Raw genomic sequence first — 17,877 nt, 5'->3', positions numbered from 1 at the left:
AATTAAAGCATATATATATATACATATTTTTTTTTTTTTTTTTACATGTCCAAAAGTATATTAAAATTGTCCTTTGGATCTCATTACATACTGAATACATATAAATTCTTTAAGTTTAACATGTTTATGTATTTGCTTACGTATTTACCTTTTCGTTCAGACTTTATCAACATTTTTAAAAATATATATGCAAAGTGATTCAGGAGGAAAGGGAGAATAATTTGGGAATAGATTCCCAAATCTATAATAGGGGGCGTATCAAGTCGATGGTGATGGGGGGCCCCCCGTCCCTGTGGTACCTAAATCTTTAATCATGGTGTAGGTGAACCGGATATCACATAAAAGAACAAAACATAGGTCCATTAACTACAATCCATATGTGCCTGAGCAATATAAATGGATCCCTGAACAAAGTTTGGCATTGCCAAAAAGCTGTTCACCAGCAACCAATAAACCCGCCCATTGAGCCTTACCCTCAAGCACATCAACAATCCTATCGTGTCTGCTCAAACAATCACCACGCCCAGTAGGGCATTCACTGTGAACATGAGTCAGAGTTTCATTTTGAATGCGAACTGACAACACGCAATACCTACATCAGAGTTAAGCCTATTCAAATAACAATTCGTCGGGAAAACATTGCTTCTCCTCCGTGAAAGATCAATTTCTTCACCAGGAAATAAAAATGCGTGTTCCCAGAATAATGCGTGGTCGTCGAAGCCACGCATTACCGGCACGATTGCCCTTAAAACAAAACACCCTTTTACCTTGAAAGGGTTGATAGCCTCGTCAAAGGACGTGGACGAGACAAAACTAAGCCCTCATCACGTAACGCCGAACAACTCATGATCTTGTCCATATCGTCACTATCGTCAGCTTCCAGAAGGTCATCGCCTTGCTTCAAATGACGAAGACTTCTTATTCCAATAGAGTCTTGCTTGGGACTAATAAATTTCTTCAATGAGGCAATCACCGCCCCAGAATCTAAACGCGGCTTACAATCAGCATTTTCCTCTGAATGGTCAAAAACAACACTTCCAGTTATAGGAACTGGACGAAATAGCTAAAAGAAGCAGGAGCAGGTACACGAGCGAAAACAGTCTCATCCATAATAGTACGTAAAGCTTTCTGGTTGTGCAAGCGACCCAATAAATAAGACCAACCAACGACACATTGCCCAATACCCTCCTCCATAGAGTTTAATCCAAATCCGAAATGGCACCACCCCGTTCTCGACTACCACGCAGCTTAGCCCAGTTGCATAGAGATAAATGATACCGCTGCAGGAACAAAAGACCCGCCTTAAACAATTCAGTAACACTAGCAATTCCGGCAGATGAAACAGATTGAGATGGCTCACCAGAGACACCTACAGGGAGCACAGCATCGGTTCCACCCACTTTCACTCTAGTCCTACCTTTCGCCTTAGGCGGCGACTTCACCTTACGTAAGGGATCCTTAAGAGGTTTCTGTAAAGTAGCAGAATCCATTGGAGGGGGAACCGACAAACCCGTAAAAGGGACCTCACTTCCAGACTCCACATCTGGGGAAGCATGAACAATGGCCTGCGTGACACCATGTGATCGACCAAACTAGAGACACGATCTCTTCAACATCTGACTCTGAAGAACTCGAAGCAACACCGCGCAAACGCAGGGGGGCATCACAACGCAAACCGGTACATAAGTCCTCGCTTTCAACACATTCTCCGGCAGAAAACTCACATAAACGCTTCAGATCACGGCAACGATCTTCCAACTCGTTCAACATCCGCAAGATGAGGAAGAGGAACGTCGATTCCCACCGGCACTAGCCGAACTTTATCACTAACATGCATTAATAATATAATTAAAAGGATCGATAAAACAATAGAAACAAAAAGGAGCGCGAAACAAGCCACATAATAATAAAAAAACAAAGATTACAGAAAGTAAAATCGGTAAACAGCTGCCTAGCAATGGAAACGTAAACACAAAAAAAAATTCAAATTTATTAAACTATCAAATAATTTTCGAAATTTGACAAAAGTAATAAATAAAGATCGCCCAAAGTTACATTTAAACAAACACGACCCCAAAAACACAAATTGATTTACAAAATGTAACCGTTTATCGTAAACCTAAGAAATTAGGGTAGGTAGACTATCTACCAAGCCAAACACAAAAAAAAAGTTTCACAAAACTCCGAAACCGAAATTAATTTGCGAAAACATAAAACAACAAACACAAATTAAACAATATTTGAACCGAATATAATATTAAAAAAATTAAATAATAGGTCGGCAACATTATTTCTCAAAGATCTAAAATTATTGAACTAAAAACAACCACTTTTAATGTTTAGAAATATTTTTTTAAGTATTATTCTGTTTTGTTTTTAATAATAAAATGTGACATTTTTTGTGTTTTTTATAGAATCAATTTTCTATTAAATTCCCTACAAGTTTTGATATACAATTTACGCATTTATAGTCATTCAATAAACTTATTATATTTCAAACCTAAAAAAAGAACATGTTTTTCATCAAAAACGTTTTCTGTTTTACATTTGATATCCTAAAAATTATGAGAGATATGGGACCTGTTTTATTCAATTTTACAGATTAAAAAAAAATCAAGTATCCCCTTTAGATAATGCCCTTAAAAATTGTAATATGATCTCATTTCACCGGGAAACTGAAATCCGGGCAAAATTTTTCACTAGCCATAATTCAACAACAAAAGGTTTTTCGAACATATGTCTAAACGAATTGTTTTCCTTTTTTCAAGCTCTAGAATCCAGTTCCCAAGTTATTTACCTTTTCTCCTGAATCAGTTTGTGTATCTGCGTGTGTGCGCGTGCATGCACACGCGCACGTGTGTGTAAATGTAAAAAGCCCTCAAGGCTCATCTACTATTATTTTTCCTAGTTCCCCCTGTGGGTTTAAGGGTCCTCTCAAATGAGTGTTGGAAAGAATCTAGGCTCACGGTATCCGTTGCTGGTCATAAAAGGTAACTAAAGGTTCATCTTACCTCTCATTGCTTTCTTTCTTTCTCCCTTTTCCTTCCCGACTATCCCTCCTATCCCTATATCCCTTCTTATTGCTTTCCTATCACAGCCGTTGCGATGTGTTACAAACCTATCTGTAACCCAAAGTGGAAATAATCGTGCTGACGGGTGGATGGCTATATAGCCATCCATATAGCTAGTCTTGAACAATGTCCTCTAAGCACCTTGGCGAACCCAGTTGTATTTAACTCTAGCCTCTGTACGCGTGGGCTCTACAGAGGTAGGTATTTATATATTTACCTGGTACTTTGGGAATTACAATTTCTAGTCCTTAAATAATTTGTATTATGGTTGATGGTCCATTTCAAAAAACCACCAATATTAGTCTAGTGAAGAGGCTTTCCTCAGCGTTGTCTGACGAGGAAAATAGTACAGTAGAAAATAAGAATTTAAATAGTGACACATCCCGTCTACAATATAAAAATAATAAATTTATAGTTCTGCAAAATAATGAGGAAGATGACTCCCTTCATAAGATCTCACCTTTCCTGATTAACAAAGTAGGATCGGGTTCATATGGTTCATCGAAGAACATCAGGAAATTAAGAGATGGATGAATACTGATCGAAACTTTTAACGAGGAGCAGAGTTGATTTCTCTTACTTTTACCAAAATGGACTCTAAAGACGTAAATGATGGCATGTCACAAAACTTTGAATACCAGCTGAGGAGTAATCTTTTATTGGGAACTTCTGAAGAGTGACGTTACTGAAATTACCGATAAGCTTCATCCCCAAGGTGTTGTATTAGTGAAGCGAATAATAAAACGTCAAAGCGGAGTGGAAGAACCTTCCCATACCACCAGAGAAAATAAAAGTAGGTTACTTTTAGTTACCTGGATGAAAGGTTTCTGACATCACCAACCTTCCACATAGTTTGCCAATATTTTAATAAAAGTATAAATGGTTTAGAGTATTTAAAAAAAAAGTGTAAGAATTTTTGTTGATAGTTTGTTTTCACGATCAGTAATGTTTACAGCAAATAACATTGAAACATAGCAGTTCTATTTTGACTATATTTCAGCTTATACTGCATCTTATATTTCAATTCCGCAGCGGAATGGTAGCGTCTCGGCTTTTCATCCGGAGGTCTCGGATTCGAATCCCAGTCAGGTATAGCATTTTCATACGCTACAAAATTCTATTTCCATATCCCACTCACAAGCTTTAAGCTTTTTTTTTCTTTCTTTTGGTTTAACCTCCGAGTCTACCATTAGGCATGCTTCAGACAATGAGATGAGTGATTTGTAGCGTGTGTGAAAATGCCATGCCTGACCGGGGATTCGAACCCGAGACCTTCGGATGAAAAGCGGAGACGCTACCACTCGTGCTACGGAGGCCGGGCAAGCTTCAAGCGTATATAGTGATTTCATCAAGCCAAATAAAGAAGAAAACAAAAAAGTAAATATTTATTAAATTCTAATTACCAAAAGGAGTGTTTTGTAAACTCACTATATGAGAATTAATTTAAATTAGGGATAAATCATTGTTCCAGAGATTTAAAAAAAAATATTTTTGGAATCCATACAATTTTTGTTTTATTTATTATTTTTTTTATTCACTTACTTCATTCTATAAATTTTGGGACATATAAAGTTTTATAAAATATTTGTTATTTATAATAATACACAATAAACAGTACTTTAATCAAGACTTTTACAATAAAAATTATATAAATCTTTATAATGAACTAACTCTAAATAATATTTGTCGCGCTTTCGTGGCTCGATCAGGATATTGAGAGATTGGCATTTGAAAATGTTTATATAACTACAATTTATTGGTTTAAAAACATAAGTAAAACAAGAAAAATCAATAATAATGACAATAGTAATAATAATAACAATAATAAACATTCCTGTCTGGACATGAATGTTTTCAAGACTACCTGTACAGGATGGGCAGATGCCATACAAGTCGCTGTCACGATTGCGGCGGACTGGATACAGCAGAGCATGTAGTATTTTTTTGCACTAGATGGCGCAACTTCCGCGTAGTGCTCGAGGGTCAGGGTGTGGAGGGGGCCAACAATATAATCGAGATAATGCTCAGCAATGGCGACAAGTGGGAGTGTGTCTCGACTACGATCGCATAAATGATACGAGAGAAGGCCAATGAAGAGAGGCGATGGCAGGCTGAGGAGATGCGAATCTATGAAGACTTGGAGTTCGATGACGGGTGATCAAGGGAGGCCAGCTTCTGGGGGTGGTCGGCGGGGGCTCCTCGGAGTCGTCGCTCGTCGATCGCCCCCTGGGGACGCCTTCCGGTCACACGGATTCGGATAATGGAGTGCCTGGGTGATCATGCAGGGGCTGTACATACCATATGGCTTAGATCCGGCCCCTGCATGGTAGAAGGGGAGGTTTTTAGCGGGTGAGAGCCCCGCACAGCCGCTAGTGCGGGCCTGACGGCGGCTGGCAGAGCTTTTTCCTCCGCTACGGAAAGAAAGAAGAAAAAAAAACAATAATAATAACAGAGAATAATAAAATCTCAGAATAATAATTAGAATAATGACAACAGTAAACAAGAATTATTATATGTCAATAACAAACAAATAATCATAAATGTCAATAAATAGAAATTATATACAAAACAGAATTTAAAGTAATCGTCTGAATTTATTCACAGGTAATAAATAATGGGAACCAGAATTCAGTCCCACTGACGAAAGATATAGCAGGACCGCTAGTGCTAACACGTTTAACCACTAGTAGTATATTAACAACAATACTACAATCGATAAGACAAGTATAAAGTTATTTCACTACTGCAAATACCTTTGCTGTTCACAAATAAAATTACCCTTAACAGTTTATGAATGAAATTTAATTTCTTTTACTTATAGTCTTACAGTAACTCACCGAGCCATTATTTGTGACGTCACTTTAATCGCGCTGACTTATTAGTTCACTTTGAAATTTGCTCCTTCACTGACCTCCTCGCAAAATGGTCTCGTTGACTCTCATCTCGCAGACTCTCCTCGCGGAACTGATTTTTAACTGGTCTTTCCCGGAGTATTTATACTCCTATCTTCTTTATCTGCCGGAACGGACCCAACTCAAAGCGTCAGAACGATAGACCGAGCCCTTTCGTACTCATGCATTCCAAACCTTGGTCCGGTAACTCTTCTCACGAAACGACATGTGTTTTTTGTGTGTCAGTGGGTAGTGTTACAAAAGACGATTGTTAAACGGAACTGTTACCCATACTAAAAGAATTTCTTCCAGCCCCTTTCTGAATTCCTCCCATTATTATAGTTTCCACTAGTTTCTTATTAATTGGTAGGAATCCGTTATTCAGGTTTGTTACACCGGTCTTGTTACAATATATTCTTTTATAATGCAAGAAAAATGGAATATACTTATTTTAAGTTGTAATGTATGAAGTGTTCTTTATTATTTTTAATTACAATAGCTTATAAATTGCTTTACACTAACCTGTGCATATTCATTATCATGCCAGGAGTACAGTAACCGCACTGAGAACCATTATTTCCAGCTAAGCGAGTCTGTAATGGTCCATATCCATCATATCTATTTCCCAGATGTTCAATTGTTGTTATGGCCCATCCATGACAAATGTAAACTGGGACTAAACACTAAATAAATTTAAAATAAGATAAACTGTTAAGATGAAAATATAGGAAGCACTAAAAAAGCAAACATTTAAAAGTAATAATACATAAATTAAAAAAATATATTACATTTTTCTATACAGAAGAATTGAGAGGAGAGTTGAAGAAGTGTTAGGAGAAGACCAATTTGGTTTCAGGAAAAGTATAGGGGCAAGGGAAGCAATTTTAGGCCTCAGATTAATAGTAGAAGGAAGATTAAAGAAAAACAAACCAACATACTTGGCGTTTATAGACCTAGAAAAGGCATTCGGTAACGTAGACTGGAATAAAATGTTCAGCATTTAAAAAAAATTAGGGTTCAAATACAGAGATAGAAGAACAATTGGTAACATGTACAGGAACCAAACAGCAACAACAGTAATAATTGAAGAACATAAGAAAGAAGCCGTAATAAGAAAGGGAGTCCGACAAGGATGTTCCCTATCCCCGTTACTTTTTAATCTTTACATGGAACTAGCAGTTAATGATGTTAAAGAACAATTACAAAACAAAAGTAATGAAATGTATTAGAAATAACAAAGATGGACCAATGAATGTGAAAATAGGAGGAGAAAAGATTACAGAGGTAGAAGAATTTTGTTATTTTGGAAGTAGAATTACTAAAGATGGATGAAGCAGGAGCGATATAAAATGCCGAATAGAACAAGCGAAACGAGCCTTCAGTAAGAAATATAATTTGTTTACATCAAAAATTAATTTAAATGTCAGGAAAAGATTTTTGAAAGTATATGTTTGGAGTGTAGCTTTATATGGAAGTAAACTTGGACAATCGGAGTATCTGAGAAGAAAAGATTAGAAGCTTTTGAAATGCGGTGCTATAGGAGAATTTTAAACATCAGATGGGTGGATAAAGTGACGAATGAAGAGGTATTGCGGCAAATAGATGAAGAAAGAAGCATTTAGAAAAATATAGTTAAAAGAAGAGACAGACTTATAGGCCACATACTAAGGCATCCTGGAATAGTCTCTTTAATATTGGAAGGACAGGTAGAAGGGAAAAATTGTGTAGGCAGGCCACGTTTGGAATATGTAAAACAAATTGTTAGGGATGTAGGATGTAGAGGGTATACTGAAATGAAACGACTAGCACTAGATAGGGAATCTTGGAGAGCTGCATCAAACCAGTCAAATGACTGAAGACAAAAAAAAATTTCATTTAATTTACAGTGGTACAAACTGCAAAAATAAAAATTTACATAAAAAGGCAAAATACTTACGTTAATCGAATTATTATTACTGCATTCTTTATAATCATCAATATTGGTATCTAAAACTTTATAAAATTACAAACTCAGCTTGATAAACAGCTATCTCCTAGCTGGTAATCAACCAAACTGTGGTATATAAAAAAAAAATGATTTTACAAAAAACTTGGTCAAAACAAACATAGCTCATCAAATTCGGAAAACACATATTTTTATGGGGTGGGTGCGCTCTCATAAGCCCATCTCAAAAAGTTGGCACATAAACACACAACCTGACCTTGAGGATTGCCCCATTTAAAACAAAAACTACACATTAAACTTTTTAACAATAGCTCGATTAACTTTAACAGATTTACCAGTTTTACTATATACAACTTTAAAATAACCCTTGACATAAATCTTAGTAATTATAAATGGTCCCTTATACCTTGGACTCAGCTGTTTTGACACCTTATTTATCTTCTTAGACAATATAAAATTTCCTAACAAAATCTCATCACCCACTTTGTACTTAATCTTGTATGCCCTGTCTTTACTCTTTTCGGCTTTTCTCTTTAAAACATGTTTACAAATATGGTCTGAAGTTAAATTTTCCAAACATTTACTATTACTTTGAAAATTAATATATTTAATGAAATCGTCGTTTATAATTTTACCATTAAAGACTTCACTAGGCTTGTATTCAGTAACTAAGTTAACAGTGTTATTCAAAATATACTCTATTTTATTAATGTATCTGTAGCAATTTACATGTTTACTTTTGATTAGAAATGCTCTCAACATTACTCCTAAATTTTTTAGATATCTCTCTAATAAATTTGCTTGAGCATGATAAATCATTATCAAACCCTTTTTAATTCCTAATTTTTCCAAACCTTATTCATATACTCTACTTATAAATTGTGAGCCGTTATCTGAAATTATAATAGATGGACGCCCATAACATTTTATATAATTTTTAATCTTAGAAATTATTACAGAAGCGGTAGGTTTTACAATCATTTACAGCTTAATAAACTTAGAAAAACCATCTAACATAATAAATACATATTGAAACGCTCTGTAAGTTACAGGAAGTGGACCATATAAATCTACAAAAACCTTATGCAATGGATACTTTGGCACAATCGGATGGCTAATTTCTACATTATTATAATTAATGTCTTTAACTTTCTGGCAAATTTCACAACAAACACTATATTTCTTAATCACAGATTTTAAATTCTTATACCACATAAATTTTCTTAACCATTTAAGATTGGGCCATGCAGGTGCATGGCCCAATCTTAAATGGTAATAATGAACAAACTCCTCTATCACGCTACTCGGTATACACAACTTCCAATCATTAAACTTATTACAATTTCGCTTAAAAATAAATCCATTTATAACACAAAAATAATGTTTTACTTTACTTATACGTTTATCATTACTATCTGAATTTAAAGCGTTTAAAACCTTACTGAGAAATTCATCTTTAATTGTTTCCTTCTTTATTTTATTTTTAATTTTTTTATATTCTGTCTCTTCTGAATTCATTAACATTACTAATGAATCTTTTACACCACATGCTATATCATCATTTTCTAAATTTACTCTCGATAAAGTATCCGCTGCTATATTCTCCTTTCCTTTAATATACTTCCATGTGATATTATAAGCAAAAATAAAACCAATCTACCAAGACGTCCTGTTGCTAATTTACACGAATTTAAAAAAGTATTAGCTAGGTGATCGGTCCAAACCTCAAAAACTCTAGCCTCTAAATACATACGGAGTTTATGAATACAAAAAACAACCGCCCACAGCTCTTTTTCCGCGATGAAATAATTTCGTTGGGCCGGGGTTAAACTCTTGCTTACAAAACAAATGATCTGATGCTCTCCCAAGTCATCAATTTGAAATAAAATACCGGAAACAGAATTGCTGGCATCAGTAGATAAATAAAATTTCCGGTTAAAATCAGGATGCTTTAACATAACACATTCTAAAAATTTACATTTGATTTCATTAAAAACGACCTCGTCTGTTTGCGTCTATGCAAATTTATTCTTTTTGCTTAAGTTGTATTAAAATCGGGTCGTCAAAGCAGAATAATTCTTCTGAAATTTTCGATAATAATTACACAGGTCTAAAAAGCTTTGAAGCTGTTTTATAATTTGTGGACGTGGATAATTTTGAATCGCCTGGACTTTATCGGGACACATACTGATGCCTTTAGAAGAAATAACGTAACCTAAATATTTCATTTCATGAGCAATAAAGTTACATTTTTGTAATTTTAACGTGACACCAAATTCTAGAAACTTCTGAAAAACCGTTCGATTTTATTATTTTGTTTTCGTTATACTGTTGACAAGATTTTTTCTTAGCTATGCATATGTTTAAAGTTTTATTTTGACTATTAGTACCTTCTATATCATCATGGTTTCGTTTATAATTTGAATAATTAGTGTCATTTTTTCTACCAGAGAACTTGTCCCCTCTATTATTATCATAACCTTTCCTTCAATTTCTAAAATTTACATCATCATTTCTTTTATAAACATTAGACCTCTCAAAATTATAGCTACCTTTATACTCCCTATCTCTTGTATGTCCCTCAATATACTTAGGTTTATTGTCATTTTTATCATTTATTCTCTTATGTTCACTGCAATAAGGATAAAAATGTGGATTGTCATCCGATTTTCTTGAATTATAATATTTATGCTGATTAGTGTTTTCATTATAGTTTAAATACTGTAATTCCGGTTGTAAGTTGTCTAGTAATTTGGTAAACTCTAGAGCGTTTTTACTTGTTGTGCTATTCTAACTCTGTTTATAATCGGATCAAAATGATTTGAAATAAGAACAACCAACTCTTCCTCTCCTACAGATGGTTCCAAAAATTTTCCCATGTTATAATTTAAATGAAAATACTGACTCAAATTCGTATGATTTCCCGATTTAAATTTTCCAAAGTGTAACTTACTCCTTACCTCATTCTGTTTAACTACCGACCAAAATTTCTCCTTAAAACTATTACAAAAATCCTGATAACTCCCTAGCTGAGACTCTATGAACGAAAACCACAATCTTGTTTCTGAATTAGTTGAAAAGATGCAACACAATATTGAACATATCTGACTCCACTCTTTAATATTTCTAACCTTTAATTCATTTGAAAATTTATTTAAAAATTTAATTGAGTTCCTTAAGTCTAAGTGTGTGTTAATAGATTCTACAAAATTAGATATTATTATATTTGAAAAACTATTTTGTCTAGCATTAGTTTCTTCGATTTTTTCCGCCAGTTTATTTTTTACATCGGTGATTTCATTAGAAAATCGTTCATTAACTTTTATTTGTTTGTTATCTAATTGTTTTAATTTTGTTTCATTTAATTCTACCTTTTCCTGTGTCTCAATTAATTGGTCTTTGATATTATTTTGTTTTTCACTTAGATCCCTAACACATCCCACAGTTTTATTATCTAAGTGACCCGTTTCGGACTGACAAATTGCTCTGATTAAATCTAATGTTTCAGTCATCTTTTCCTCAAAATTATGAATTTGTTTCGTTACTTCATCCCCAATCTCACCCTTGGCATTATCTATTACTTCTAAATTTTCCTTCCTAATCATTTCAATTTCCTTGGCTACATGTGCTTTAAATTCCTTTTCCATAAGTAATATTTTATTTTCCAATCTATTTATGTTTTGAACATTCTCTACTCCCTGATCGTCTAATTTATTATTCAATTCTTTTGCATTCTGATCAAATTTATTATTTAATTCTTGTGCATGCCTCTTGTTTGATTCTACTATCTTCCTCCCTAACACGTCCACTACTTTCTTATTTTCCCTCGTCATTTCCGCAAACATAATTCTCAATCCCCAATAGTTATCCGGACAATTACTACCTCCTTCTTCTAGTTGTACGCTAATCTGAGTGTCTGTTTCTACTAAAACAATTTCCTCTAAATTACTACTCTCATTTTCATCATTTACTCCCTCTAAAAGAATTGTATCGGCAGAGTACACGCTATCTCCTACATTATTCTCTTCTACATCCCTACCATTCTTCAAATGCCCCTGTTCTAAATTTTCAAAATTTTCCCCCATCTCTATTTCTTTATTACTACCCTCACTTATCTGTCTGTCTGACTGTCCACACTACCCCTACTCTTTTTTGGTTTACTTCTAATTTCCATAATAATACAAAAAAATTATCTTAACAACAATACAAACAAAAAAAAAATTATCTTACAACTATCTTATTATATATATATTTTATTTTTTTTAAATTTTATTCTAACATTCAAATTCCTTCCAGTAAACATACAATCCTGGCAGGGTCGCCACTTGCGCCGTTCTTGGCCAACCACGCTTCACCCTGTACCGATGATGTGCCAAGAACGACACAAAAAAAAATGAAAATTTTAAATGGTTTTATAAAGTTATCACTAAAAATTAATACTTTATATATCAGGATTCACCCTTACTAAAAGGGTTACTTCAACTAAAAAAACGTTACTTATATTAAAGCTAATACATTGTCATACAATTAAATACAAGTTACAATGTCAGCTTTATTTTTTATTCATGAGGTTTGACATATGCTTCAAGACATATTATCAGTAAAATCTACCTAATTTAACATAAAGTTTGAATTTATTATCAATATTAGAGTGGTCCAAATAGGACAAAATTTTGTCGAAAAACGTGCACCCCTGATTTAAAAGTACTCTCAAAAACAAAATTTTTGACGCGTTGATGAACCCTTTCCGTTCGAAGAAAGTCATCCCCCACTCCACTTGAATTTTAAAGGGGATTTAACATGGGTTTTAGGTTATTTTCAAGTCATGACGATATAGCGCTAGCATGTTTCATCACAAAACTTCAAAAATAACGTATATAAGGGTTTTAGGGTCGGAGAACACGAATTTGAATTCAAAAACTTATTTTGCCACATTGTAACTGTCAAAATCGCTGTCAATCAATTGACAACTAGCGTTCTTATGAAGGAAAATCAATGTTAGACATTACAAACAACGTTAATTAGGGGTTTCGAGGTCGGAGAACGCGAATTTGAAGTCAAAAACTTATTTTGACACATTGTAACTGTCAAAATCGCTGCCAATTAATTGACAACTAGCTTTTTTACGTAGAAAAATCAATGTTAGACATTACAAACAACGTTAATTAGGGTTTTGGGGGTCGGAGAACACGAATTTGAAGTGAAAAAATTGTTTTGACACATTAAAACTGTTGAAGTCGTTGTCAATTAAAAAAAATCTGAAGGATAGATTCAAAAAGATCAACTCTCATTTTATTTAAAAAATTTTATATCCATGTATATAATTATTCAAATAATGTTGTTAAAATTTTATGATTTCTATTTCTATTATTATATTACATTACATATGTAATGTAATTATATACATTTGGATGTTTATTGCGATGATCATATACAATTTGTAGTATATATTGCAATTGACTTTCATCTATAATGAATTTACATCTAAATTCTTCCACCAACTTAACCATTCTTTCTGAGCAGTCATTGACGACCTTTAGATTTTTAATACAATTCAAAGCAGCCAAATAATCTTCGTTTTCGCTCCACTTACATGGATCAATTTCTAGAAAGCTAGTCGCAAGTTCGAATCGTTTAAAAAAATTCAAGGACTCCGTGTTGACAAAAAAGTCGATTTCTTTGTTTAACAATTCGTTAACATTTTTAGTTTCGTAGCGTTTCGTGTGAGCAGGTTCGTTATCATAATCACAATCATCATCTGTTGCAGATAATAAATTTTCGTAAGTTTCACCCGAAATTGCTAGTTTTTCAACCATTTTTAGTTTTAATTCAGTTGAGATTTCTTCATCAAAAAGAGCTAGCGTACCTAGCCAAAATGAGTTTTTTTACTTCAAATTCGTGTTCTCCGACCCCAAAAACCCTAATTAACGTTGTTTGTAATGTCTAACATTGATTTTCCTTCATAAGAACGCTAGTTGTCAATTGATTGACAGCGATTTTGACAGTTACAATGTGGCAAAATAAGTTTTTGACTTCAAATTCGCGTTCTCGGACCCCAAAAACCCTTATATACGTTATTTTTGAAGTTTTGTGATGAAACATGCTAGCGCTATATCGTCACGACTTTAAAATAACCTAAAACCCATGTTAAATCCCCTTTAAAATTCAAGTGGAGTGGGGGATGATTTTTTTCGAACGGAAAGGATTCATCAACGCGTCAAAAATTTTGTTTTTGAGAGTACTTTTAAATCAGGGGGTGCACGTTTTTCGACAAAAATTTTGCCCTATTTGGACCACTCTAATCAATATGTGTATTAAACATGTCTTTAAATAAGCTCTTGTACTTTACATTCAACAGATATTATAGTCTTAGGTTCTGTGATGTTTTCAGATATTCATTCATCCAGGCCACCCTTGTCCCAGCTTCTCTGGATGAACTGGGTTGTAATGTATAAGTGAAACTTCATAACTACTTTCTTTATTAAATAATTTCTGTTAATTTAATTATAGCAAATGAAAACTAACATAGAAGTCAGTAGAACCTGGAATTAAAGAGGCATTTTAAATTTGAAATAATAAGAAATTAAATTTTGATATTCATATACTGACATATTGTGTATGAGTAACAGAAATTCATATATACTGCCTGTTGGAACGTAGAGTTTAATACAGAAAGTAAGAACTTATATTAGCGATTTACAAATAATGAAAGAATATTTCTTAGGGACTGTCATTAACTTGTTTACAAAAGAGATGATCTTGTTAAGGCTGTTAAAATCTAGTTTCCATAGTTTGTAAGATAATTATTTATTTAAATGCATTAATAGAGATTATAGTTTCATGAATAATTTATTTTGTAAATGAATTTCTCAATACATCTTACAGAATTTACTGCCATAGTTCGGTCTTTGCCAGTATTTGGGTCCCGTATAGTTGCTGATACAATGCATGCTCCACACCCTCCTTCCAGGCACATGAACTTTGTTCCTTTTAATTGGCCATATTCTCTAATAAATGTATTCAATGATGTGGTTGCTGGCACATCTGCAACTGTAAGAAATTTTATTATTATTAATTAATGATTATGACTACAAGTAATTTTTATTGAAGGATATTACAAATTGCAGTATTAGTAATAATACTATAATTACTTATTCTTATAATAATATTATAAGTTACTTGCTGAAGTACCTAAAGAAGTACCTGAGCAAAGATACTTTTCCTGGTCCCTATCAAATTTATTACTCATTCATTACAATTTGTATGATGTCTAAAATCAGAGTCCTTGCTTGAAATTACAGCAATGAGTATAAAGGCTTGTTGGTTTCCCTCTTCTTAATAATGCTAAATATATTTACTCATAAGAAAAAGAAACCATCGTTTTCCAAATCTATACAAGGGTCTCTGACATTTCTTTATTTTTGTAGTGAATGCTGCTTTTACTGGAAATTGCAGTCTTTTAAATCAGATGAGAAAGTTGGAAAGAAAGAGAGCAATTCTTCATATAATTACTGTTTCTTCTTCACTAACACCTGTAATAATTTTTGCAGAGACAAAAATTATTACAGGTATTGGAATATTTTGTATGTAACATCCACTTACTGTTTTTTTAAATGGTTACATCATTATGTAATAACATCAGTAAATAAAAATATTCAGATTAGTTAGGATGAACTGTAAAAACTCGCCCTATAGTAGCTTTTTTTTACTTCCTTGTACGAAGTAAAGAAAATATTGTGATCGCAATTACTTTTGGTTTTGAGATTTCAACCAAAATATCCATTTTGATTAGTTTTGGCGTGGCGTGTGTACGTATGTATCTCACATAACTCAGGATGTTGAAATTTTGGATTTAGGACTATTATAACATCTAATTGTGCACCACCCATTTTGATTGCAATCGATTGAACAAAAAAATTTGGATTTTTTACTTTTTCTTAACTGCAGCAATAAGCTCTCATTGAAAGCTTTTCAAAGATATATCACAAGTGGTACATATTTTCATTGGTTCCAGAGTTATAGCCAAATAACATTTTAGTTAATGAAATATTTGGATCTTACAGGGGGAAAACACATCAGTTTGAATCCGACTTCATTTCCTTTTTTTTATTTAAATATATTGATTTATTATAAATTATTATTAACCAGTGATTGTAAAAAAAAATTACAATAAATAATTATTCAATAATAATAATTTTTTTTGTCTTCAGTCATTTGACTGGTTTGAAGCAGCTGTCCAAGATTCCCTATCTAGTGCTAGTCGTTTCATTTCAGTATACCCTCTACATCCTACATCCCTAACAATTTGTTTTACATATTCCAAACGTGGCCTGCCTACACAATTTTTCCCTTCTACCTGTCCTTCCAATATTAAAGCGACTATTCCAGGATGCCTTAGTATGTGGCCTATAAGTCTGTCACTTCTTTTAACTATATTTTCCCAAATACTTCTTTCTTCATCTATTTGCCATAATACCTCTTCATTTGTCACTTTATCCACCCGTCTGATTTTTAACATTCTCCTATAGAACCGCATTTCAAAAGCTTCTAATCTTTTCTTCTCAGATACTCCGATCGTCCAAGTTTCACTTCCATATAAAGCGACACTCCAAAAATACACTTTCAAAAATCTTTTCCTGACATTTATATTAATTTTTGATGTAAACAAATTATATTTCTTACTGTAGGCTCGTTTAGCTTGTGCTATTCGGCATTTTATATCGCTCCTGCTTCGTCCATCTTTAGTAATTCTACTTCCCAAATAACAAAATTCTTCTACCTCCATAATCTATTCTCCTCCTATTTTCACATTCAGCGGCCATCTTTGTTATTTCTACTACATTTCATTACTTTTGTTTTCTTCTTGTTTATTTTCATGCGATAGTTCTTGCGTAGGACTTCATCTATGCCGTTCATTGTTTCTTCTAAATCCTTTTTACTCTCGGCTAGAATTACTATATCATCAGCAAATCGTAGCATCTTTTTCTTTTCACCTTGTACTCTTACTCCGAATCTAAATTGTTCTTTATCATCATTAACTGCTAGTTCCATGTAAAGATTAAAAAGTAACGGAGATAGAGAACATCCTTGTCGGACTCCCTTTCTTATTACGGCTTCTTTCTTATGTTCTTCAATTGTTACTGTTGCTGTTTGGTTCCTGTACATGTTAACAATTGTTCTTCTATCTCTGTATTTGAACCCTAATTTTTTTTAAATGCTGAACATTTTATTCCAGTCTACGTTATCAAATGCCTTTTCTAGGTCTATAAACGCCAAGTATGTTGGTTTGTTTTTCTTTTATCTTCCTTCTACTATTAATCTGATGCCTAAAATTGCTTCCCTTGTCCCTATACTTTTCCTGAAACCAAATTGGTCTTCTCCTAACACTTCCTCCACTCTCCTCTCAATTCTTCTGTATAGAATTCTAGTTAAGATTTTTGATGCACGACTAGTTAAACTAATTGTTCTGTATTCTTCACATTTATCTGCCCCTGCTTTCTATGGTATCATGACTATAACACTTTTTTTGAAGTCTGACGGAACTTCCCCTTTTTCATAAATATTACACACCAGTTTGTGTAATCTATCAATCGTTTCCTCACCTGCACTGCGCAGTAATTCTACAGGTATTCCGTCTATTCCAGGAGCCTTTCTGCCATATAAATCTTTTAATGCTCTCTTAAATTCAGATCTCAGTATTGTTTCTCCCATTTCATCCTCCTCAACTTCCTCTTTTTCCTCTGTGACACCATTTTCTAATTCATTTCCTCCATATAACTCGTCAATATATTCCACCCATCTATCGACTTTACCTTTCGTATTATATATTGGTGTACCATCTTTGTTTAACACATTATTAGATTTTAATTTATGTATCCCAAAATTTTCCTTAACTTTCCTGTATGCTCCGTCGATTTTACCAATGTTCATTTCTCTTTCCACTTCTGAACACTTTTCTTTAATCCACTCT

At 33.5% G+C, this 17,877-nt stretch overlaps 1 protein-coding gene across 1 annotated transcript in view; it reads right to left on the bottom strand.

The window, feature by feature from the left end:
• The window catches only part of LOC142317477 (xanthine dehydrogenase-like), a 152,709-nt gene that overhangs the window by 98,743 nt on the left and 36,089 nt on the right, over nt 1-17,877 (bottom strand). Inside the window, exons 3-4 of the mRNA XM_075354045.1 lie at nt 14,791-14,957; nt 6,485-6,645 (exon numbers count right to left, since the gene is read on the bottom strand). Of these exons, the coding sequence (XP_075210160.1) occupies nt 6,485-6,645; nt 14,791-14,957 (328 nt within the window). The remainder of the gene's footprint in view (nt 1-6,484; nt 6,646-14,790; nt 14,958-17,877) is intronic.

Source organism: Lycorma delicatula, chromosome 1 (genome assembly GCF_047948215.1).
Source record: "Lycorma delicatula isolate Av1 chromosome 1, ASM4794821v1, whole genome shotgun sequence".
NCBI classification, from domain to species: domain Eukaryota; kingdom Metazoa; phylum Arthropoda; class Insecta; order Hemiptera; family Fulgoridae; genus Lycorma; species Lycorma delicatula.
Note: the sequence above shows the minus strand (reverse complement) of the source record. Positions and strands in the feature narration are given on the sequence as shown.